The following is a 24,769-nucleotide window of genomic DNA, read 5'->3' as shown; positions in this document are numbered from 1 at the left end:
AAATTCTGACTTAAAATTATTTAGTTCTAACAACGTTATGATATATAAGGTCCGGAAAATCCTTTTCTGTTGCAATATATCAGTTATTATAACAACTGCCTGACTGAGGGTAAAACTCTTTGAATAGAGTTTCTTGCCTCCAATACCCGACCCCTGCCCCGCGACCAACTGTGTCGTGAGTTATAATCTAGTTAAATTAAAATATATTTTGATGAAGGGTTTTTTTTTGGCAGTTATAAGTACTATTTGAAATATACAAACTCTCCAGAGGAAAGCCCTTAGTAGCCTTATTCGCAGGCATCTCCCTACAGCATGAATTTCAAAATGATCGAGAAGTGTTTTTGTCTATTTTAGGCAATTGTTAAATCACATTTGAAGAGGAATAATATTAGTTAAAAATTTACTATTTTGTGAAAATGATAAAATAACTGTCAGTTATATCATGCAATTATTAAACAACTAATATAGATATCTAATCTATAGTGAATTCTACGTGCATAATAGTTCGTTTATTAACAAATTTCACCAAACTATAACTACTCTATAAGGGACAGTCTATATGATGATGGGATAAAGATGGAGTCATTTGCTCTAATTAATGCCAACAATAAAGAGCAGTACTGTTTTATAGTTTGGTATCACCATGAAGGAAATTAATCATTAACTTACATAAATTGTTATCTGTAAACAAGACTGCTGCCTGTTTATGAAAAGCAAACTGCTCCAATATCAATTCCAAATTCTTCATTTTCATCCCCAACGTCATAAACAGCAATATCACGCAGAGGGAGTCGAACAGTATTGACTGTATTAACGTCGATTGTGGTTTTATGCCAGTTGCCATCTTTCACCTATAAAAAAGCTATACGTGTTTCATTCATTTCGTCTACGGTCCCTCCGTCAATCAGAGCGATTCCCTACCTTACAATCATCTTGGAAGGCTACAGGTCGAAATTTTCGGGCACGTAGCGCATGATATTCAAGACCATTATCTCCAAGCATCTTAACATAATCTCTTTCAATATTTTCATTATTTCGCCAGGCAAACGAGTTGCGACAATGATAAGTAATACTCTGCGATGCTTTAGTTGATAAGATTTGCAAAAATTTCATTTGATTGCCATCAAGTTCATAAACAATCTAAAATGAGGTAATCGTAAAAAACCCAAAGCAATTTTAGTAAAGGGATTAGAAAATGATAGGAATTCAGTTGTATTGGATAAATTTAAAAGAATACAAACTTGTGAATCATACACCACTTCTTTAATTATCCAATGAATACAAATTGGTATAAATTCACCCCCGGCCTCATGCTTGTTACCTTTTTAAAGTTTCCGAGTTCCTCTCCAACCCAAATGTAACGATCATTACCTGTGTACCACTTTTTCTTTTCTACCTGTGTTGACGCAAAAATATTCGTGGAACTGTTAACTCATATTATTTCTCTAACTCTTCTAAATTTGTTTTACCAATGAGAAAATAAAGCAATTGAAGAATTAAACCTCCAAAGTCTCGTAGAAAATTTACTGAGGTTTACTATTATTAACCAATCCACTAATCGTTATCATTGACAGTGACAGATCCAAGCTTAGGCAGAATAAATTACCTGGCTTTATTCTAAATTTAGTTTATAGCGCGATGGGATGAACTTCAAAAGAATATTTTTGATTGAAAATCTACCAATGAGGTGGCAAATTAAAGTTGTAGAAATTTATTCTGCCTTACCCTGGTTCCGTTACTTGGTCTGGTCATTGCATGGTTGTTATCAGCCGCTCTGATTAAAGAGCAATGTGTACGGCAAAGCTTGTAGCTACATTTCCTACCTCGGATATTTTTGGTGAAATACATGTAGACAGGTTTTCAAAATCACAAAAGACTAAAACAGCATCATTTGGTACTCCACCATTTGGATCAATCCAATATTTCCCTACAAGAAACCCATGTATTTTGATACAATTAAAAACTCATGTAGTTCAGTGAGTCGGCGAGTTGGGAGGGTATATAGTATAGTATCAAGCATAGTTTCATAAAGTACAAAATAATAAACAATTTGTGTTTTATCGAAATACTGAATGACAGCCCTAGAGTTGTGTAGGTGTTATTTTGCACGTAACGACACTGAGGCAGCGCCTTTTGTTCCCAGGTCTGCCCAAAAAACCAATAAACATGCCAACTGTAAACTTTACCTGATTTTAACGAAGGCAGCGAATTTTTTAAATCCTTGCAAGTTCTTGAGGGAAACTGTTTGCTTCCATTGACATGTGCCAACAACTGAAAATCATCTATAACATTGCTTATACCACGTAGTACCTTTACCTGAAAAACGACAAGTACCAATCCATATCAGCTACTGCGTAGTTGATTCATAAGGTAAAATGTTACCGCGAACTCAACCAAATCGTGCTATTTATCGTATATTTTGCGCATTACTTTCAGTTTTATGTGAAATTTCCACCAAGGGCAAATATACCTCAATATCAAAGATTCTTAACATTACAGTATATGACTTCCAAATTCTAACACGACCATTGTATAGCAGACCTACCATATTCCTTTCGTCTGTATTGTAAGAAAGACTGTTGGTATTTATTTCATCAATCATGCTTAACTGCAAAAAATACAACAAGATTAGAATTAATGTGAAGATATACAACGTGTGAAGGGCTGTTCACATGACCCCAGTTACTCCAGATTTACCGAAGCGTAAAATAACTTTGTTGTGATGTATTTTAATACCTCAAAATCACTCTGGCTTCGTTAAACCTCAGGTAACTAGGCACATGTAAACAGCCCCTATAAAGGTTTCGAAGCTATCGTCGTTTAAATGCTTGGGTTAGAAACTAATTTAGGAATTGCAAACATTAAAAAGGCTAATTTCCCGCCCAGGTTCTGACAAGGTAATAGACGACGAGGACGGAAGCTCTCTGTGCTTTTTAGAGTGGATGAATAGGTCTAATTGTGATTGAGGTTTTTCGAAAGCTTTCTCCTAATTAAGAAAATTACCACTTTGCTTTGGTAGTATTCAGGTGATCGGGTTTCACGAGCTCGCTATAGAAAATGAAATATAAAAAATGAAATAGAGAAAATGACTGAGAATTTGCTGTGATAATGTTAGGGCTAGCTTCTATATAATACGATCTATCATATGACTAAACGTCGATGATCAAATCGATTAAATGAAAAATATAGATCTTCAAAAACGAGGGAGACTTGTAAATTGTCTGGAATGTGATGAAACACAAAAGAACAATGACATTATGAGACTTACCCCTCTCCCTGGAGGTCCTGGTAGACCTGGACGGCCAGGTGGACCCTATACAGTCAAACCAAAAGAAGTTCGCTTATATTATGTCAGTCAATGTTATAGCTACTTGTAAATGTTTCTGAGAAATAAAAATACTCATATAATCTCTAACCTGTAACCCACGTGGACCCTGTATAGGAAGTAAGAATAACAATAATAGATTATTGTAAAACGTCAGGGTTATGAATAGCAGACCAAATCATTACTGATATCTTTACGTGATTTACAAATGATTTTCTGAGGATAATTATAATATCGTTGTCGTAAGTCAAGTATTATTTTATGTTAGAATTTCATATCAGAATACTGCACGTTAGCTGTACCTTAGGTCCCGTGCTTCCCTAAATAAGAAAGTAAATTCACATGATGAGAGTCGAGACCTATGTCAAATAGAAATCCATTTTTCTCGGTTAAAACAATAAATTTCTCTTGAAATATTACTATAATCCGATCTCAAATTCTTATCAGAACTGTATAGTTCTTATAACTAAACATAATAAACAAATTTCGACGGGTTCCATAAAGAATGATCTAATCAATTTTAACTGTGGTTAAATACTGCAGAATTGAGATATAACTTGGAAAAGGCCTTGCGATACAATATGCAAATATACTCACAGTTATACCGACGTATCCACTAGAACCAATTTCGCCCTAAATGTAAAACGCACTTCGTATTTTATAGCTCGTTAATTAACCCCCCCCCCCTCAAAAAAAAATTTTTTTAGAAAAAACAAATATAGTGTTAAAGATTAAATGTATTCATGGCAACCTTGCATTACTGAATTGTAACGATTGAGGTACCTTTCCTCCTGCCAACCCTGGAGGGCCAGGTCTTCCAAGGTCCCCTGTGTCACCCTTAAGAAAAAATACAGAACATATGCGGTCTTCTAGCTGAAGAAACTTTACTAACAGCCGCACTTTTCTGGCGGGCAATGAATTAAATGATATACATATTAATTTATCGTGTATCACATGCACGATATATTTTATTTACATGATCCGTCTATATATCACACATGTACTCACCGAAGGTCCTTGAATCCCGGGCAGCCCTGGTTTACCTTTGGAACCGGTATATCCCTTTAAAGAGAATAGAGAAAGCTCTCAAATTTTCAAAGCTATCAGCATCTGAAGTATTAAGTTGGAGAGAGCAAAAGACAAACGCTAAGTGTTGACTTAACACAGGGTTTGCTGTAACGGTTTCATGGATACACCAGAGCTACCTTTCTTTTATTAAATCAATAAATGGCAGCTCTTTACATACGTATTCCCCAGGTTGCCCAGAATGCCCCTGTCCCCCTCTTTCACCTTTAATTCCCTACGACAAAAAGTATGAATAATAACTTCAACTCAAGTTGCTGTCTCAAACATTCCTGAGAACATTCCTTTGCATAATGTTGATAACGTGAAGGTTCTACCTTTTGACCGGGAACACCTTGTATTCCACGCTCACCAATCAACCCGCTTTTTCCCTGTAAAGTTAAACAGTCTCCATTTAAAAAAATCATTTAGCTTTGTTGTTTATAATCAAGTATTTAACGTTCACAATCCCCAAATTCTACAGAAACTTTCCCTTTGCAAGAAGATGTTCCATACCTTAATCCCCTTACTTCCTTGAGGTCCCTCAGGTCCTTCCCGTCCATCAGGTCCCTATATATTATCCAAAAATATTTTATAGTTTTTAAGGTAACAGACGACGAGAAGGCAGATAAACTTACTTTTTCACCAGATTCTCCGCGTAATCCTTTAATTCCAAGTCCTCCAGGTCGTCCTGCTAAACCTGTTGAACCGATTTTACCAACTGACCCGACATCGCCTTGCATTCCCTGGGATCATAAGCAAAACGTAGCTTTGGTAAACCAAACTACAGAATTTATTCATACTGTGTACATTATGCCCACTTACCCGTTCTCCAGGTGCCCCATTTCGACCTTTAGTTCCCTTTGATCCCCTCCTACCCTGCAGCGTTAAGACAGTATATTTGATTAAAAAGAAACCCCTTTTTAGGAGCAAGTTCAGATTTTTTGAAATATACTGTATTCATAGTGGGTTCTTTGTCTACCTCTGAGCCCTGCTGTCCTTTATCTCCACTCGCACCAGACGGGCCTCTCACTCCCTAATAAGAACAACATTAATACATTGTAACATCTTACTACTAAGAACGGTTTGTCGTAGGTCATTGGTATACCCAATGCCTTGAAACACACACGCGTTATCGTTAAAGATAAAAACAAACTATTTTTCAATTTTATCGCCGCGTACTACTTTGAAAGACTGATTTTTCAAATTGCACTTCAGACACATTGATATAGATTGGCAAGTATGGTTGGCGTATACCTTCTCTCCAGAGACGCCCTTTTTGCCATCGTCTCCATCATCGCCTTTTTTACCCTAAAACACAAACCGTACCTATCACCACGCCCAGGTGCAGCATACAATACAATATCTTAATATATCTTAATATCATACATAACCAAGGTGAATGTTCTTACCTTCTCACCTGGGGGTCCAGATGAACCAACAACCCCCCGTAACCCTGGAACACCCTAAATATATCACATGATTGGAGAATTTACTTCCAAATTTGTACGCATGTACTAGTACTCATTATCATCTAATAACAACTTTTTGCATAGCAGAGACTTTACAGGTTGGTTTCTGGCGGGGAAATTTGATTATAAAAGTATAGTAAGGGTAGTAAGGTATCAGTAATATGAAATAGCTATACAGTTTGGGTGGATATTTTGTTATTAATAACAAATTGCTATGTTTGTATTTTAACCTTATCACCAACGACGCCAGTTTCTCCGGTTTCACCAAATTGACCTGGGGGACCCTAAAAAATCAAGAACATAAACTGACAATCTGAGCATCGGTGCAGACATAACAATTCCTAATCGCTAAAATAATGTTAAATTCCCGAAGAAAAGTTAATTTTTGAGACTCCCAACTGGAGATCTAACAAAAGGTTTCTAGTAGTTGCACCAGCGTTCTGGTGCCGTACGTTATTATTATGTTCAAGTTGGCTGCATTTATATTGGTATTTATAAACTCACCGCATAACCGACATCACCAAAACTCCCTTTTTTCCCAGTTTTACCAGTTTTACCCTAATACAAAAATGACATTGTTAAGATCGCCTGTTGGTCATACACAAGCCAATTTACAGTATAATTATATAAAAATATACTGTGTCAAAATACTAACCTGAAGTCCTTTTTGACCGACATCCCCAGAATATCCCACTTCACCCTTATCACCCTGTAAACATGATGAATTAATAAACTCAGTTATACGAAAATTGTCCAGCAGAATAAAGAGTTACAATAATAAAAGTGACAGACAGAAAAACAATTAGGATAGAATCATCGTAACGATCGCGTAATTAAAATTTACCTTCTGACCACTGGCACCAGCGTCTCCTAGCTTCCCTGAAGAGCCTGTCTCGCCCTGGTTAATAATATTGGATCAGTTTAGAAAAAAGCAGAATGTGTAAAAGTTTCAGTACTTTACTAGTTTTACATCATATGATTCCGAAAGCTCCTAACATAACAATACGTACGTAAATGATACAGTACCTGCGTACCAGATGGTCCTTGAAAACCGTTAGCTCCTTGTTCGCCTTGAATACCCTATAGTTAAAGAGGTACAGGGGATACTATCTTATATTAAAATACAATTATATAAAACTACAGTACTGCATTTGCAAATATATGAAAAATAATAAACCAATACCTCTTCCCCTGTATCACCGCGTGAACCTTTTTCACCTGTCTTTCCTCGCTCACCCTGTAATAGAATGACGGGTTCAATGAACAAACATGAATGGTAAAAAGATTTTCCTTAATACAGTACTCGGACTTGGTAAATGTACCTTTTTACCACGCTTTCCTTGGCTTCCAAGATTACCATCATCACCACGTTGTCCCTGAAATATTTCAAATATACAATAATTATAATAAGCTGCACGAAAATAGGACATGATAAAATTGTAATCTATAAAATTTCTAGCCAGTCGAAGAGTCGGAGCTTGTACTTTGAAGGAATTTAAATATATTTTAACTGCAGACAGGGGTGACAAACAACACACTGTGTGTATTTACGGTACTTGATCAAATACTGGTATTACCATACATTACCACTCTAATACCATATTCCCGCGTACTTACAACAGTTACATTGCTTGCAAAGATAAATATTATATTACGTCTAAAGATAGTTTAGTTTACAACGATAAATTCACTTACCGATGGGCCTTTCAAACCAGCCGTACCAACGGCCCCAGTATCACCTTGTAAACCCTAAGAACATTGTCAGTCCACAGTTCAAATAATCAGTTTTTTACTAAGGATAGACGGTAGTATAGGCTGTATCACTTCCTTTAGACCACCAAAAAATTTATAATTTTTTATGCAGTTTTTTATCGACAAGTTTTACATTATTATCACCTACAAAACCCGCTGCATACTAGATTTATAACTCAAACATAGTGTAAGACGAAGAAGCATAAAAATACTCCATACCATTAAACCTCTTTTCCCAATAGTACCTTCGCTTCCTCTTGCACCTTGAGCGCCCTTAACAAAGAATAATGTTGTGCATTGGATTTTAACTACGGTACAAGTAAGATGCTTTTAAAAAAAACCAGAATTAATATTTTACCTTTGATCCATCAACGCCAGCTCTCCCCGAAGAGCCTCGCTCGCCCATGGGTCCCTAAAACATCGTAAAAGAATATGAAATACTAGAAACAGATCGGATCATGTATAAAGAAGTAAGAAATTGACAATCACTGAAGCATAAAGAACTGATGAAGAATTTCAAACCTTGATACCACTGAAGCCCATATCTCCCATGCTGCCTTCAGTTCCACGAAAGCCCTAACATTTTAAAACATTTTTAATTTTAAAATTATCCTCTTATGATGTATAGTATACACCACAAACATAAAAATCATGACTTTTAAAAGAAAACATCACATAAAGACTTCAACCAATGTGTTATTAAAAGTCTAAAATATTAATTATACTTACTGCTGATCCAGGATTTCCGTTTTTACCAGATTCTCCTGTTTTACCAGGATCACCCTATTCATAGAAACATAAAAAGTTTTTGTTGTCAGAAAAACTAATGGACCCTGAAGGGACATACAGCATAGCAACTCAAGAGTGTTAAATGTCAAGAGAAATAAAATTTGGGTGATTGTGGGCAGCTGATATGTATATGGCTAAGTCACAATATATTTCAATCTTTGTAATCATTTTCTTTCTGGGTATCTACTGGCTACAACTTTCACCTTTGTGATGGAACAGTAAAGTATGAAAAATATCAGTAATACCTTTTCACCTTTTTCTCCTGGGCGACCTCGCAAGCCTTCTAATCCATCTGAACCCTGTTAAGAGAAAATACAGGAAAAGAAGAGAAAAATGACAAAATGAAGCCACCAAATGACACTAGCACATCACAAGATCTACACACCTGAAGACCATTTTCTCCATTACTGCCAGGTGAGCCCTCCTGGCCAGGAAGACCCTAGTAAATATAATGACTCAAAGAATTTGTCTTGGATTTCAGAGTAGGATGTCTAGTATCTTACTCATGGCAATTGTATTTGTTAAGGGGAGTGGAGAATGAATTCAGTAAAAATTGCCCAACTCTCAAGTACAAATTACCTGCCTAATCTTAATTCTGAACAATCTGAGAGGCTAGCTGCATCCCCCTTGCCTCTTACAGCTAAAATCTTACCCTCACACCAGGCATCCCTTCAACTCCTTGCCTTCCCTTGTATCCATGCTCACCCTGCAAGAAACAATGGGTTCTTTGTTACAAACAATGGTCCTATTAAATTACAGACAGGAGCCTTATTTTTGTAAAGAATCATACTTTACAGAGATAAAAAAAATGAAAGATTACGATAACAAGCAAACAGGCAAATAATGGTCTGGATTAATGCTCACTTCCACTTAATCCATCAGGATTGTTCATTATTTACAAGACAGTTAATTTTCTTGCAGAAGAACTACTCTGGGTACGAAATGTAAAAGGACTATAGCTATCAACATACAACATGCTTCAATACAGTTGCATATGTTATACCTCATCACCTGAAAGTCCAGCTGTTCCGGCATCTCCCTTTTGACCCTGTGAATTGACAAATTTAATTTTATTTAGAAATTATGGAATATATGAGAATAATTTTAAAGTTTTGTAACCTTACTTTCTCTCCTCCTGCCCCTAATTGGCCTGGATCCCCATTTCCACCCTGAAACAAAAGTGGGAGACATTTAAACATGAACTTTTGATTTAAAACTATTTAGAATTGTAATCTATCTAGAAGATAATCTAATCTTCACCTTTTCTCCATCATTCCCTGTCACCCCTGGATCACCAATTTGACCATTTTCACCCTTCAAATACAACACTAGTACTTGGATCAAACTTAATCCTGATCAGTATGTATAAATAGCAATAAATTGCATCTTATTTCCAAAAAGTAAACAAAAATCAGTGTAAGATGAACATACCGGTAATCCTGATTCTCCCATGTCGCCTTTTTCTCCTCTCTCACCAGAATCACCCTACACAAACATTCTCATCTTAATTAATAAATTGTTCAAATTTTCAGATACACTATTTGTCTCAAGCATGTTTCTTTTCTGAAGTACTAAATATAGAGTTGGACTCACTTTGATTCCATTTCTTCCAGCTGTACCATCATCACCATCCGGACCATTATTTCCCTGTGTAATAAAACATATTTAATAAATAAAACATTAAATGAAGTCATAAACCAAGAGACCACCTAGTGAATATTCTTTTCATATCAAGGGAAAAAATATTTCAGTGTGGTGAAGAATTACATGATATATTCAATTACTTTATATTTAATAATGTAGGTACCTTATCTCCTTGATCTCCAGGTGAACCTTGTTGTCCTTGTTCACCATTTCCACCCTATTTTAAATAAAGACATTTAATGACATATTGGAGAAATATAACTAAAAAGTAAATGTGTGTCATGGTGAGTGATTTTTTAAGTTCCTTGTGGTAATCTAAGATTTGACCTACAATTAACATCACACATACCTGTTTACCTTTTTCACCAGAGATGCCACCAGGTCCAGGCTGTCCAAGGGCACCCTGCAAAAACAATTGATTACATAATTTAATAATTAAGAGTACAGGTAGCCCGATAGCCGGCATGCACACCGTAGTATGTATTATATATTGTTTTATACACAATATATAATACATACTACCATGTATGCACCGGCCATCAAGCTATTGTGGTAAGAGTGGATCTTTATAACCAAATGGATGCACATGGGAAAAGCAAGAACTCTTAGACTGCCACACCAATCAAGGCTGATGCATTGTTTACCTCCAAACCAGTCACTCCCCTGTCTCCTCTATCACCAACACCTCCCTAGGAAAAACAAAAAAAAACATTCAACCAAGTTTCACCTAAATTGATAAAGCCTTAAAATACTACACATTTAGCCATATGAAGGCCATAAAGATAGCTAAAAGACATTTTACCTGCATGCAGGGCCTTTTTGCAGGCTCAGTACATGGGCATGCATGCAACCTCCTGATTCAAGGTGAAAATTTACTTACGTTTGCCCCTCGCAAACCCCTATCACCTACTTCACCGGGTTCACCAATGTCACCCTGTAATCAAATTCATTGAGAAACAATTTCAATATTATTTCACAGATTTCAATATTATTATCTCTATAGAGATAACATTACTGTACATATACACTCCACTGAATACATTCCAGTGGCGTCGCTGGAGAGAGGAACTGGGGAAGTTCTTGTCATAACCAAAAGTTCTAGTCATAACTACAGAGAGATCTCATTACTTCTCATTGCTATATTAAATCAGACGAGATAGCATAGGGTACTTGCTATTTTAGATCGTATTCAAGAATGTAAATATCCATGTTCTAGGTATTTATATCAAAGAACATTCGCTTCGTTTCATTTTAAAAGACATACAGTCATGGTCACTCTTACGTCTAATCCATTCGCCCCAGGTAATCCGCTAGGTCCTTCATCACCCTGGCAGAAATGTAAAGGTTTTTCAAATTATTGCACATATACAAGCTAAGGGAAACGTTGTACACTACATTATGTACAGTAGTACAGTACACAAAACGTTGTGTGACATTAGGTTTTTTACGTCATCTTGCGAGCGGACCGAACAGTCTATTCACTCTATTGTCTACAAAAGTATTACCCCTGCTATTACCTCATCACCTTCTTCCCCGTCATCACCGGGCAGACCTTCATCACCATCACCGCCCTAAAACCAGGTGGAATTAATAGAGAGAGTATATATATCCTATTGTATCGCATATAACAAGCGATGTCAGCACATGTTTCACCACTCTCAGTCTCTCACGCTCAGTTATACAGCTTAGCCACAGTTTGGCGAGAGTTAGAGTTGTTCTAAAGCTAGTTGCCTCAACCCTAGATCGATTGAACAGGGACTTACTAAACGTCTATTTTGTTGAATACCCGTTAAGAGAGATCCTAAGTCTCACCTGAGAACCAGCTTCTCCTGCTCTTCCTTGAAAACCCGCATCACCTTTGAAACCCTAAATACGTCACAGAAAGAAAGAGGTTGATTGATATCTAATGATATCATTAAAACAAACTGCAGTGCCTGAAGTAACCTTCGTTCCTAAAACGCCAACATTTCCTGCAATTCCTAGATCACCGTCAGTGCCCTGTAAGAAGACACAGGGAGAATATTTTAATTTGCAAAATTGCAAAATAAACCTTTGTTGTAAACCTTTTATTACGATGGCTAATCTCAGTCGTATCGTATTACAACACTCACAGTTTTTCCATCTGAGCCTGCTTGTCCATTTTCTCCTTGAGATCCAGCATCTCCCTGAAGATAAAATTAAACTTTCTATTTTCAGTTCAGGGTAATGACGATTTGTTTAGAACATAGAACAAACTATCTATTTATTCTATTTGCACAATGAACGTGTGTAATTTTTTGGCTTTTTTTTTCAAGCACAAACTGCATAATGCAATAATGCATATACCATTGGTCCTTTTTCGCCTTTTTTTCCAGGAGGTCCTGGGGCACCTTGTTCTCCCTGAGAGAATAATATTAAAGCAATATTATCGGTGACGAAACAATAAACAGTAAGCAGTGAGATCGCTCCGTTTACACAGCTTCATGAGACGTAATCGTCCATTCAGTTTCTAATACTGTGGATAGCATGATGGCATAAAAGTTCACGTTCAAGTTATAATTTCTCCTCGGAGACGATTTCATTTACCACGCAGGCCATATATCTAAAAGTATAATCTAAGGCACAATACATGTGGCTTATTTTAGCAGAAACCGCACTTTACCCGCGTGGGAAGTCTATGGCCACTGTGGTGGACAAAATATTTTCAAAAAGAGAAACCGGCTTTTTTTTTCTACAAATTGCAATTTCAGTTGATCACCTTCTCTCCAGACGCTCCAGAAATACCAGGAGCTCCAGTGGTTCCCTATATGTAAAGTAAAGAACAATATTCATATTCGGTTGCCTGACCAAAGCCCTGTCCCGGAAACCCAGGTTTCAAATTTGCATTTTCCCCAGCACTTCTCCCACTAGTCTGCAGAACATTTATGTCGTATCACACTCAAAATTTTCACTATACAACTATTTACATGGATTAATATCCATTCACACATTCTGATACAGTTCATCATTCTTACAAGACAAAGCATATGCTCCCTGTATATTTGCAAGTTGAGTAAATTTTGTATGTTAGAATTGTAGATAAAATCAGTTTCATACGTATATTAGCAATTAATGACCAACCTATGTGCAATTAGTAGTTTTCTGTTGGTGGTTTAGAAAATCTCATTCAAATTGTTTAAATCCTTCGACAAATATAACATCGTTGTTTGTTGACCTTACCGGTTCTCCAACTGGCGCAGAAGACGGTGCACCCAAACCTGAAGCACCCGAATCACCCTTTCGAAGAAAAAACACGAGAATTTTATTAGATACTTTAAAGTATTGAGTGTTGCAATTTTCTTCTCTTTATAGATATAATTATAAACTGTATATCTCTATGTTATTCATATAAGTTCAATATATTTACTCTACCTGTTCTCCTTTAGGTCCCATCATTCCAGGTTCCCCTTGTCTACCATTTACCCCTCCGTCTCCATCTCTACCCCGAGGTCCCATATCTCCTTTTTTCCCTCCACTACCATTTTCACCCTTTTTTCCCCACCATCCTGTAAATCCGGCAAGCCCTGGTGAGCCAATATCTCCTGGCATCCCTGGATCACCTTGATGTCCCTAAGCAAATAATTGAAGTTTTGAAAATACAAATAAGATACTGAATAACCCAAAAATGATACTAAATTTATTATTTAATTATAGGTTTGAAAACAGTTGCAGTCTCTTGGTAATATGAGTGTTTAAAATTTCAAGCAACTCTAGATCGGGTGGAACTTCGAATCCTTTGTGATCATTTTTTATCTGAGCACGTTATCTTACTAGAATACTACAACATTTCCCGTTGTGGGAGATGTAAAGGGAAACCTTTTCGACGCCACATTGGTTAGCGCAGGTTCGTTTTCCGTTTCCACGTTTTTTAACCTGCTATCAGATTGAACATTTTTCAATAACTCACTGAAAATACTGCTCTGTAACGTCAATAACTACCTCCTGTCCAGACCTTCCTGGAAATCCTCGACGTCCCTTCAAACCCTTATCACCTTTGGTTCCTAATCCTCCGGGTTGTCCTGTTTCACCATTCTTACCCTTAAATTTATAAAAAATTATAATCTTCACGAGAAACCATAATTATGACACTAATTGGGAGAGGACAACACCTCCAGCTCACATATAAAAATGGGATCATAGGGTGGGCAGGGTTACGTATGACCTCGTCGATTTCTGATGCAGGGGGTACAGTATCATGCAATACTTTATAATAAAAGTTGGTTTATAGAATAATGGACATATACGCCATATTATTTATACTTTCTGATACGCCAGAAACTCACCGGTCTTCCTTTGGGTCCCGGTCCTCCGCTGCGGCCTTTAGTACCCTTGCAAAACAATGCAATGTGCATGTTGTTCAATTGTCTGCAGGCAAGCAGATTTTTCCTACTGCAAGCAAGCAGATTTTTCCAAACGCAAAATACGTACAGTAACTACGTATTAGTAACTACGTATTACCAATTGTAAAACAGCAAATTTCGAAAGATTTCATCAAGGATTTCAACTTATGAAAGGAGATTTTTTAAACTCCATTATTAATCACAAAAATGACGTAATGAATTGCTTCATGAAATCACCGGATTCCTGTCCATTTGAACGTTTGCTGTATGTATTTATTATTATATCATTCATTCAAATAGTTTGATTACCTGTTCCCCCCGGGTTCCTTTCAAACCATCCCTACCAATTTCACCATCATATCCCTACGCAAAATTATATCAACGACTAAATGAGAGAACTGAATTTAGCGGCGTCTGAAAAAAAATTTAGACAGATATGCTACTTACTGTTCTTCCGAGTGTACCAGGTGCGCCTTGTGATCCTTGGTCTCCATCACGTCCCTTGAAAAAGACATTGAACCATGATGTCACTGAGTGCTTATGTGATTTTCATCGTGTTTCCCACACATGGGGAAAAGAACCCACAAAATTAAGATATTAATACCGCTTTTCCATATCTTCCTGGGCGACCTCTGTGTCCTCGATTTCCTAGTTTTCCCTGCAACGTAATTATTTTACAGTAATTTATGTATATCCCCCTACAGATTTCAACACGCATGTGTTCGTAGTCGCCTTACTGGATGCTGAGTGGAAGGCTGGAAAATAATGTACTTATCCGTTATACAACTATTTTCGATTTATAGAATAAAGAGCTTATTGGTACTATTGCGTCTTTTATCATCATTTGCAGCTGGTAAATACAAAGGTTTTTTACCTTAAGACCACCATACCCCCGTGATCCAACTCTGCCTGACGGACCAGGTGGTCCCTAAAATAAATTAAATATTAACATCGTCCTGAATTTAGTTTTCAGTTAAATAAATTTCCCAATATTATTAAATTCCCAAGTATCTCTTTGTAATTATCAGATTTTCAACATGGAAAGTTTATACCGGTTACAATAAGTTCAGGAGTTTTACGTTTAACTAATGGACATGTGATAAGGGTGGATATAGCTGTACCGGCAGTAACTGTCCAGGGACCAAAAGAGTTTGGTTAACAAGCCAATAAGTTACCGCCTTGCAACAAATAAAAATATTTATACTTACCATCGGTGCCGGGCTACCGATTGGACCTGGTTCTCCCACCAATCCATGCTTACCCTTTACAAGAAAGATATACGTGTTAAGAAATGCAAAAATAGAATTGTCTGGTTCGACTGTTTACATACCCTCACACCAGTCGCTCCCCTTGGTCCACGCGGGGCAAAGTAGTTACCCTACAAAACATCCAGTTGATGTAATACGGTTAACACATTTTCAAAGTAAAAAAACTGCCTTTTCTTCCTCCCCTGGTGTTAAACCCGTTCAAGAGAAGCAGTCTCTGAGTAGACCGACGATAATATTGTCTCGAACTTTCAAAACTATGACGAAAATGGAAACATTTCCTGAAAATATTTCCGTGAAGTACGTACTATGGGCTTCAAGACAAGGTCACAAAGTACTACTACATCTCCTTAGGGTTAGCTGAATTATTATTAAAGCATGCATGTATTTACTAAAATATCATTATCACTGTAAATTCAAACATTTTTTGAAAGAAAAAAACCCGCCTACCCCAATCACAACGGACGGTGTTCCAGTCCTGGGGCCTTTGGAAGCAATATTGCTAAACCGTAAAATCTAAATAAAATTGTATACACAATGAAAACAATAAAATAGTACTCTTGAGATTTTACATGGTGAGTTTATAATCAATCTGTTATTATCAACCGTCAATCTGTTATTATATGCAGAGTTTTCGGTCCGTTAACCCGGGATTTCATCAGTGAAACTTTAAAAAAACAACAAAGTAATGAATTATAATTGCGATGATGAAGGCCGAGTTAACTGACCGAAAGTTCTGCGTATAATAAATACACAGTTTGTCACAATAAACATCGTGTACAGTACTTACTATTTTTCCAGGCCACCCCTGACCACCCTGTAAACCTGAGAATCCAGCTTTCCCATTTTTGCCTGATAAACCTGATTCTCCCTGGAAAAAATTAAGTGATATCATTTCTATAACAAAGAAATATATGCGGGGAGAGAAATACCACGAAGACATGTTTTATTTAGATTATATTTATATAATAAACTACCTGTCCTCCACGACTTCCTCGTCCGCCAGGTCTTCCATCCTCTCCGCTGACTCCCTAGAAAAATAACTTTAATAATCTAAATAGAAAATTTCTAAACCGTAAATTTAAGCTCCCTCAAAAAGCCACGTGCACACTTGTCCTGAAGTCGCGGCGATGTATCGTATGGGGCCGGATCCCAAGACAAGTTTGAGTCATGCTTTGCTATTTTACTGCATTCAAACGAGGACTGGCCAGATGATTCGTTATCATCACCTTGAGTCCAGGTTCTCCATTTTCTCCTCTAGGACCTTTGATCTGAAAACAGAATGATTTTATAAATAACCCAATCTTGTGCTCAGTTTGCTGCTAATCCTTAAGTAATAAGTTCATCAAAATATTCATGTAATGTGGCGATGAAAAGTATTTGTCAAAAAAAAGGTTAAAAAAATCTTTATCGGTCGTTATACTCACCACTCGTGTGTCCTCTGAAAGAAAAAGAGATAGGTATGCTAAGAATTTATCTACGCAATGATCTTGCACTTTAAATGCATGGAAAACCCTGACCCGTGAGCAAGTGCATCAAGAAAACAGGAATATCTTTTTTTGCTGGAGCTTTGAATTTCTTAAACAAATTATGAGCCCACAATATAAATTCTCGTTGCTGTAAAACTTGCAACATGTAAAATGGCGCGCATTCAGTGTTATTTAGTCTTGAGAGTGAACATGTCAAATTTCGTAGAAAAGGTAGTAAATATAGAAAATAAAATTTAAAAATGTTGCCATTTTGCTTTAGAAATTACTAGAAACTAAGAGTAGGTCTTGACTTTTAAGTGGGTGTATATCAAGTTCACCGATGTATGTCATCGATTCCAAATCGTTGCATGTGGTTGAAGTGCGTTCACTCGTATACAGATTGCACTTGAAAGTGCAACGAATGACTGAAAGCTTTCACTCCGGAGAGTGTTTTCAAAAGTTTTCGGATGGGGTCTACGATTTCTCCAGATTTGTGTGTATATGCTAACAGCGTAACCGCAGCAACTGATGTTTGCGGCCAACGAAACTGGATATAGCTGCATGGGGAGGAGGCCCTAAGTTGACTACCCTTTGTGAGTTTAATTGATTTAACTGTCAGTATATTTGGATTTCGGCTAAAAGCTTCAATAAATTCACGCTTCTTTTAGTACATTATAAATACATCATTTTGACCCGAGCTGCATTATAAAATCCAGATGTTCCTTCATAAGGTCATGCTAGAATATAAAATAGGAAAAGCATGCATGAGACTGGACCTGCGTTTACACTACACTCGATTTATTGGCACGAAACGGCTAAAATGGGTACCCGTGCCCATTTCATCTGTGGTAGCCTGAACACTAATAAAATTAGGTACGGATACCAATTTTAACCGTGCCGTGCCGATAAATTGAGTGTAGTGTAAAAGGGGCTTTGACCACTTTCTTTCAGAATTATAAAAATCTATGCAGTCAGCTTTGATCAGGGTTACACAACTACACGAGTGCATTCCAAGTAATACGGGTAAAAACGAGTAAAATGAAGACAGGTATCAGTGCCACGAGACAATCGCTTACACGTGTAAATATCATCAGAATCATGGAACTGTTAGGAGTAGACTGAGACACCTGATGTTTTATAAAAATCGGAAGTTAGTTCAGGACAACAAGAGAGCATTGTTTTACAAGTCACATGCATACGGCAATATTTGCGACTTAATTATTTCATTTCAAATGTCGAATATTCAAAAAACGATTTCGTTATTTAGATTTTAAATCAAGGTCACTGTCCGGCTTAAAGTCATATTATGCATGCGTATTATTTTATTATTCAAGTGTGTGTCTTTGATCGCGTAATATTCCTGAAGTTAAGGAGCTGAGAATTGAATATCCGATTCAGGTGGTTTTCTATATTGCGTGGATGAATTTGGCAAATGGATTAAAAGTAGAGAGCATAAAATAATATTGTGCATGATATTCCTAGATGATGGTATATGCATTTGACTCACCTTGTCCACTTACTTCTCGGAGAGAGATAATTGAGATGAGTAAATACAAACATAACACCGCTGCAGACATCTTTAGTCTCATATGGCCTTCAACATTCATTTTGTCAATACCTTAATAAATGTCAGCTCCAACAAACACGTTCAGTTGTTTCTTAACACACGCTAAATGATGTTGATTCAAGCTGGAGGAAGGTAATTCCCAAGGATAGAAATCAAATCTGAGCACACCTGCCCTACATCAAAAGGTTTGATTTGAAATGTTCGTGCAATTAATACTCCGTTGGGTGCAATTTGTCAGGTAACATGATACACGTGAAAATGGAACGTTGTTGAAAAAACAGTAAAACCGGTACTATTTACATTTTTCATAGTGTCAACTACAAGCTGTCAGCTCGTAGACGTATAGTTCTAGGCCGTAGTTCATTTCATTCATTCTTCTTGAATTCCTATAATTGATTCATATGAAGGTAGAATGTTTACGTGGATGGAAATTCTCTGTGGTATATACTGATCGTAAACCTTCCCTGGACGGGTTAGGGGCAACAAATGTGACTAGTTCTGACAAGAATCAAGTCTGCGGCCATGCACGGTTCCGGTGAAGCGCCTGACCTTAAGGTGTCTGGAATGATTGAGCGCCGCAGATATTCTATGATACACCTATTCTATACACACCTTGATTATCCAAAACAGAAAGACTTCAGTCACTTCACCATTTTCAATTTGAATCATCGTAATTAATATCAACCAAACAGAAGTGCTGCGACAGAGATGAGATAAGGTTAAGGGTTATTATCGATGCTAAATAAACACGGATGCTATCAAACATTGTACTCAAACCCTTCATACGTCGCTGGCGTTGAAATATTAAAGAAAGAACCCTGAAGTGCTAGAAATATTCAAAAATTCGTGCTGCTTGGTATTTTTGATTATCCATCTGTTTAGGGCTTCTTCAGTGCGAACTGAGAACATGCAAGGTAATGCAAAGTAAAACTGTTCAGAAAAAAAAACGGTCCAGGGCGTATGTGAAACAAATTGAGATTGGATTCTAGAAACTAGTGAGTTTATTGATAGCGAGTAGCTACTGTATCTTTTGAGGCATCGTAGTTAGTCTTGGCTTGGTGGCTATAGGGCGATCCCTCAGTAATCGGGAAAAAAACTGGGAACGAGGGAAAGGCGACTGAGAAGGAAAACCTGGGAAATGAAGGCGACCGAGACTGACGGGAAACCCTGGGTTGGCTGGCTGACGGGCACGCTACGGCTTTTAAAATTTGGAGCTGAAATAGCTTTTTATATTTTTATGAAAATCTTAAATAAATAGAGTAAAAAATAAAACAATTTCCACCCAGTTACGGAGGGAACACGAAACTTATCTGATATACAGTATATAGTAGGCGCTTTGTAGCTACATAGCTCTAAATATAGCAACGAAATGATAAACTTTGAAGAGACAGGAGTGGAACTGAAGGGAGATTGCGTGTGTGATGATAATGGATGTACTCTGCAGCAGTTCTTGAGGACTGTACCGCACCCGGCATTATTACAAACAAGGTATTTTTGATATTCTTCAAAAAAGCATTCTTTGCTTCCACTGCATGCAATTATCCATCTGAACGTAAGATCGCAACCACAGCATTTTCTAACTGTAACATATTATCTTTTACAGTTTTCCACTGGAAAAAGCGGTCTTTCTTGATCTCCACCATCAGACAATACAGGCGATGTCGGTGAAATATTCATCTTCAATTCATCGCAAGCTTTAGTTTGATATGATGTACAATCCTTTGTAAGATGACTTGAAACGAAGCCACGAGAATCCGTGTTAATCACAACTGTCTTTTTGGTAATATCATTTCCATTGACTCGTTGTTGATCATTGACGAACTGGGTACCATTCAGAAAGTTTGCAACTTCAAGTCTCTAAAAATATATAAATTATAATGATGCAAATAAACTTTGTCATAAAATCATACTACTAATTATTTCGTTATATATATAAATGACTTAACCAAGCCACAGTAACGAAGCAGAGCATCGTGTTGTTTTCCACAGACGACCGACGGGAGAAGCATATACAGCTCAGTGGTACTGGACAATCTTCTATGCAGTCGCCAGAATATCGACTGTAGTCAAGATGAGGCTAAATGCCTACTAAATAGTTCAGTTGATCTGATTTTTTTGTGTGAGAAGCCTTAAAAGTACGTTTTCGTATAGGGTGATAAATCAAATCAATTTCCACGACATGCAGGTTTAGACGTATGACACATTATATTTAGTATCTTACGAGCTTAATGGTAGATTTGCCAGATGGACTGCAAGTTACGCAAGTCATTCTGCCATAGGGTCGTAGAAGAAAAACTTAATTGGCGTTGAACTGAGACACAATGCACCCATTCAAGGTTTCCTATCGCTTTTTTTTGCACAACAATTTGCAGGTGTTTTTCCTCGTAAAGTAATTAGCGAACACAAAAACAAAATTTATTTTTAGCGCAATATGAGAATTAAAGAATTTCATCGATGGTATCACGCTTGTTTTTCACTGTTATGGGAAGAATAATCAATGCTGTTATAATATGTTTTGTGAGCAGCTCGCATGAAAACATATGTTACCTTATCGGCGAAATATTTTTACTATAAATTTCTTGTGCAACCCTGCACATGAAGTAATGGGATAACAAAAATTCTAACGAGAACGATTAATTTAAAGCAGCAATCTCTCCCGCAATTCATGTTTAAATTAATCACAACATGCATGCATACACATGAGGAATACTCGCGTATTGATGGAAGTATGAATGATTTAATGATGCAGCATTTCACTCTTCTTTCACCATATACCTCGTTGTACAGTTGAATTATATTTGTATATGTTGCATCCACAACTTTTCCATATATACATAAAGCATTGTTAAAATCTATGGCTGTAATATATGCATGGAACATTTTGTCCTAAAAGTTTTTGCTGTATTAATAATGAAAGTTGTTTATCTCAATTTTCATTATCAGTTTTTTATATTAATGAGCTGGTGGCTTGATAGCAGAGTAAGCCGTATGCCACGCAAAGAACATATGTTTCAGAAGAACATCTATACAGGGAGCTGCTCAAAGAGTACTACGAATTATATGTTAATCATGGAATGCTCCTTATATACAGTCGCATTTACGCGTTACATGCAACAAAGGTACCTATACGACCTCTACACGTATAAATAATCATAAATTGACATTTAGCTATAGTAATTTTTAACACGAGAATGTTTTTTTTTATTTCGATTCTCTTTGAGTTCGAATTTGAATTTGTTGACTGCTTTATATAGCTGATGAATTGTGAGGATTTCTTTAAAGAAAATAGCACATGCACTGCATGGGAGTACGCATGCAGGTATAGTGTATTTATTTGCACATAGTATATGTTATATATAGCAGCAGCAGTGTATATGAAATAACCTAATTCAAAATAACAGCCATGCGTCAGCGGTGCAGTGAGAAACTTTTGGCGTACTGAAAAATAAAATAATCATTGCATGACTAGAGGCTTATTGTTGTGTCGTCGTCAACATCTTCCATGGGAACGATTAATTACAAATGCATTAGCTATCTATACATACAAATAGTCCATTAACGATTATACAATATCCAAATAGATTAATTGGAGGAAAGAAGAAATTACTTGTCAGTATAAACATATTAGTATAAATGTAAAGAGTTAATGGTTAGAATACATTTCATCTTTGATCGCGGTGAGGTTCGAGCTTTAACGGAAACTAAACGTTCTGTTTCAGGCATATAACCCTTGTCGTATCTCTGTTGTGAGCAATTCAAAAAAAAGGTTGTGTTTTGCCTTATATAGTTAATTTGCCATGCAATTAGCTTTCGTTTTCATTTTGCACGCCCAACGATGAACGAATATTTCAAAAATTTATATATAACATCCATAACTTATATTTAGTCAGTTGTATCAGTCGTCAGAGTTATATAGAATCCATGCATGGTATTTATATATAGTATGAGGGGAAAGATAGCTAGGGCTATAATTTAATATGCACGCATGCAAGCTATACGTTGGATAAATAAGTTAAGTTGTAGACTAGAGCTAAATTTTATTCTAAGCAAGAAGAACAAAACTAAGACCTCAGGCTCAGCTGGAAAAAGCATCATCATTATTCTCTTTCTGCGCGTGTGATGTAAATAAATATATACAACATTTGAGCTTTGAACAGCTTCCAACATGACAACATTAGGAGTTCATACAATGTTCTTTCCTGCAGCCGATGTGATTTTCTGCCTAAATCATGCAAAGTCTATATACAGCTTAATTGACAGTGGAAATAGTCGATATTTCACTTTTTTATAAAATATTAATGAATTTTCCTTCTGTGGTAAAGTATCTGACGTGTTGTTTTGATATTAGGAGACTTCGCGCACCATGTTTTCGTTCTAAATAAATCATTAATCATGCATTTCAACTAATATCGCTATAAACACGAAATAGCTCAATAAAAGCTTTCGTATACTAATATGAACTCTGTATCGAATTTGGTTTCATCTTGATGACTTTGCATGATATATTCTTCAAGCCAGAAAGAATTAAATCCCATATATATAGGCTATATATGCAAAAAATGCCAGGCAAAATGCAGCCATAATTAATGTTTCATCATTATATTGGACATCATGCATGCTGTGTTAGTACTCATCATTGCTACTTGCATGCTGGAGGCTGAAATTTTTCGATATTCACAGCGCATATACCAACACTACTAACGAATAGGCATCTCCTAGAAATAGATAGACCTCCTACTAAAATTCAAAATGTCAGTAACATTCTGTTCATTGTTTTTCATAGTTCGCACACATCTACTCTCGAACGAGGCGTGGCTGAATGAGCGTATATATATACGTATATTGTATGTATATTTATATATGAATAAATGCAGGTAAGAGGATATTACATATTCGCATATTATGGCATTAACTAGATAGTCAAAATGCGAAATGCTAAGTTTGCACTAAAGAAAATAAGTCTAATTCATTTACTCCACTATATATATATAAAACGAAGTATCATTGTAGCTATACTAATTTCTTGTTCACAAAGAATAATTAAATGAATAACATTTGATAACCATAACTTCTCTTTGACACCCATCCAAAACTCGCGCATTTGTTTTTTTGAAACGAATTTTCTGACTTCAATTCAATATGTTGTATACTTGTATACATCGTTTACTATAGTTATCGAGGTAATGATGATAATATGATAATGTAACATGCAGTAATTACATATTCGTTGTTCATGCTGAGAGAAAATTATTATTAAGGAGACGATATACATTAATTTCGTATTTCACGCTGCTTCATCGTCTCTCTTCAAATCCACATGCTTTTTAGCTATTGCTCGTTCCATAGACCATAATCATTCCCGTGCTATGCACTGATCATGCAAACTCTTAGAAGAATACCTAGCAATGACGCCATGGAATATATATACTTGGCCGGTAGTCGTCATAAGCGGTATAAAATACAATGGACGAAGACAGATAAGTTTCTACAATGATCTCAAACGTTTATAAACCTATATAAGAAAACCACATCGTTGTTCATTGCATTTTTTTATTTAATAACATTAGTTAATGCATGGCCTATATTGCGGACTATATTATCATGCCAGCTGTGTTTGCCAAAAAGAACCGCACGGCTAAAAAACAGCAATTAAAGAAAGCTGTCGGTTGCTTTGTTCATCATTGCGGATGTTTGCCGCCATTTATAACTAAGGTCCTTTACATGCGCTGTTTCTTAATTATAGTAGTGTAAATTAGTAGTGTATTAGTTGTGTTACTGAGTTGAATAATCCACACGCGAGCCCGGGTCGCTGGGAAACATATAATAAAGAATTGGAACGCCATTGCATAGCTCTACGATTTATCATCTCTTGTATAACATCCTAATCATTCCCAACAAAATATCTGAATGCTTTTCATGCAGTGCTCATTTGTATTGTTGACACTTAAATGAAGATGACTGGTATTTTCCATATGTCTTTTAGATCTAAAGGCCGAGGATTTTCTCTTTCGAAAATTTTCTCAATTTCTCCTATCCGTTACGGAGTGGAATGAAATGAAGTTAACC

The 24,769-nt window shown here is 36.5% G+C and overlaps 2 protein-coding genes across 5 annotated transcripts in view; both read right to left on the bottom strand.

The window, feature by feature from the left end:
* Positions 1–262: 262 nt before the first annotated feature.
* LOC114520450 (fibril-forming collagen alpha chain-like) lies at positions 263–18,921 on the bottom strand. Its single transcript, XM_028541096.1, has 68 exons — positions 18,644–18,921; positions 17,095–17,108; positions 16,897–16,938; positions 16,645–16,698; positions 16,458–16,538; positions 16,118–16,183; positions 15,733–15,780; positions 15,611–15,664; positions 15,277–15,330; positions 15,007–15,060; positions 14,850–14,903; positions 14,712–14,765; positions 14,346–14,390; positions 14,002–14,100; positions 13,435–13,632; positions 13,243–13,299; positions 12,782–12,826; positions 12,370–12,423; positions 12,156–12,209; positions 11,989–12,042; positions 11,857–11,910; positions 11,562–11,615; positions 11,327–11,371; positions 10,925–10,978; positions 10,689–10,733; positions 10,394–10,447; positions 10,208–10,261; positions 9,994–10,047; positions 9,832–9,885; positions 9,661–9,714; positions 9,525–9,569; positions 9,404–9,448; positions 9,053–9,106; positions 8,786–8,839; positions 8,646–8,699; positions 8,341–8,394; positions 8,134–8,187; positions 7,970–8,023; positions 7,831–7,884; positions 7,555–7,608; positions 7,182–7,235; positions 7,043–7,096; positions 6,886–6,939; positions 6,704–6,757; positions 6,515–6,568; positions 6,364–6,417; positions 6,090–6,143; positions 5,800–5,853; positions 5,645–5,698; positions 5,370–5,423; positions 5,213–5,266; positions 5,026–5,133; positions 4,904–4,957; positions 4,726–4,779; positions 4,572–4,625; positions 4,334–4,387; positions 4,109–4,162; positions 3,923–3,958; positions 3,628–3,645; positions 3,417–3,434; positions 3,269–3,313; positions 3,004–3,048; positions 2,546–2,608; positions 2,187–2,316; positions 1,824–1,927; positions 1,322–1,396; positions 922–1,140; positions 263–851 (listed from the first exon to the last, which is right to left on the bottom strand). The coding sequence occupies exons 1-68, from the start codon at positions 18,741–18,743 to the stop codon at positions 705–707; spliced, it is 4,197 nt and encodes a 1,398-aa protein (XP_028396897.1). The 5' UTR covers positions 18,744–18,921; the 3' UTR covers positions 263–704.
* A 1,263-nt stretch (positions 18,922–20,184) lies between these two features.
* LOC114521374 (corticotropin-releasing factor receptor 1-like) overlaps positions 20,185–24,769 on the bottom strand; it is a 31,858-nt gene continuing 27,273 nt past the window's right edge. For all 4 annotated transcript variants that reach the window (XM_028543696.1, XM_028542178.1, XM_028542945.1 and 1 more), the window contains exon 16: positions 20,185–20,560. In XM_028543696.1, coding sequence (XP_028399497.1) covers positions 20,294–20,560 — 267 coding nt within the window. In that variant the 3' untranslated portion in view covers positions 20,185–20,293. The remainder of the gene's footprint in view (positions 20,561–24,769) is intronic.

This window comes from Dendronephthya gigantea, unplaced genomic scaffold (genome assembly GCF_004324835.1).
Source record: "Dendronephthya gigantea isolate DGI-Jeju-01 unplaced genomic scaffold, DenGig_1.0 000000F, whole genome shotgun sequence".
NCBI classification, from domain to species: Eukaryota; Metazoa; Cnidaria; class Anthozoa; order Malacalcyonacea; family Nephtheidae; genus Dendronephthya; species Dendronephthya gigantea.
This window is presented reverse-complemented; position numbering and strand designations above follow the sequence as displayed.

Excerpts from the sequence above, each read along its gene's own strand:
- LOC114520450 (XM_028541096.1), bottom strand. The coding sequence starts at position 18,743 with ATGAATGTTGAAGGCCATATGAGACTAAAGATGTCTGCAGCGGTGTTA. Across the intron at positions 10,979-11,326 it reads CTGGGGCGAATGGATTAGAC|GGTGACATTGGTGAACCCGG; the intron begins GTAAGAGTGACC and ends ATTTGATTACAG. Across the intron at positions 10,262-10,393 it reads CTGGTGAAAAAGGTAAACAG|GGTGGAAATGGTGAACAAGG; the intron begins GTATGTGTGATG and ends TATTTAAAATAG.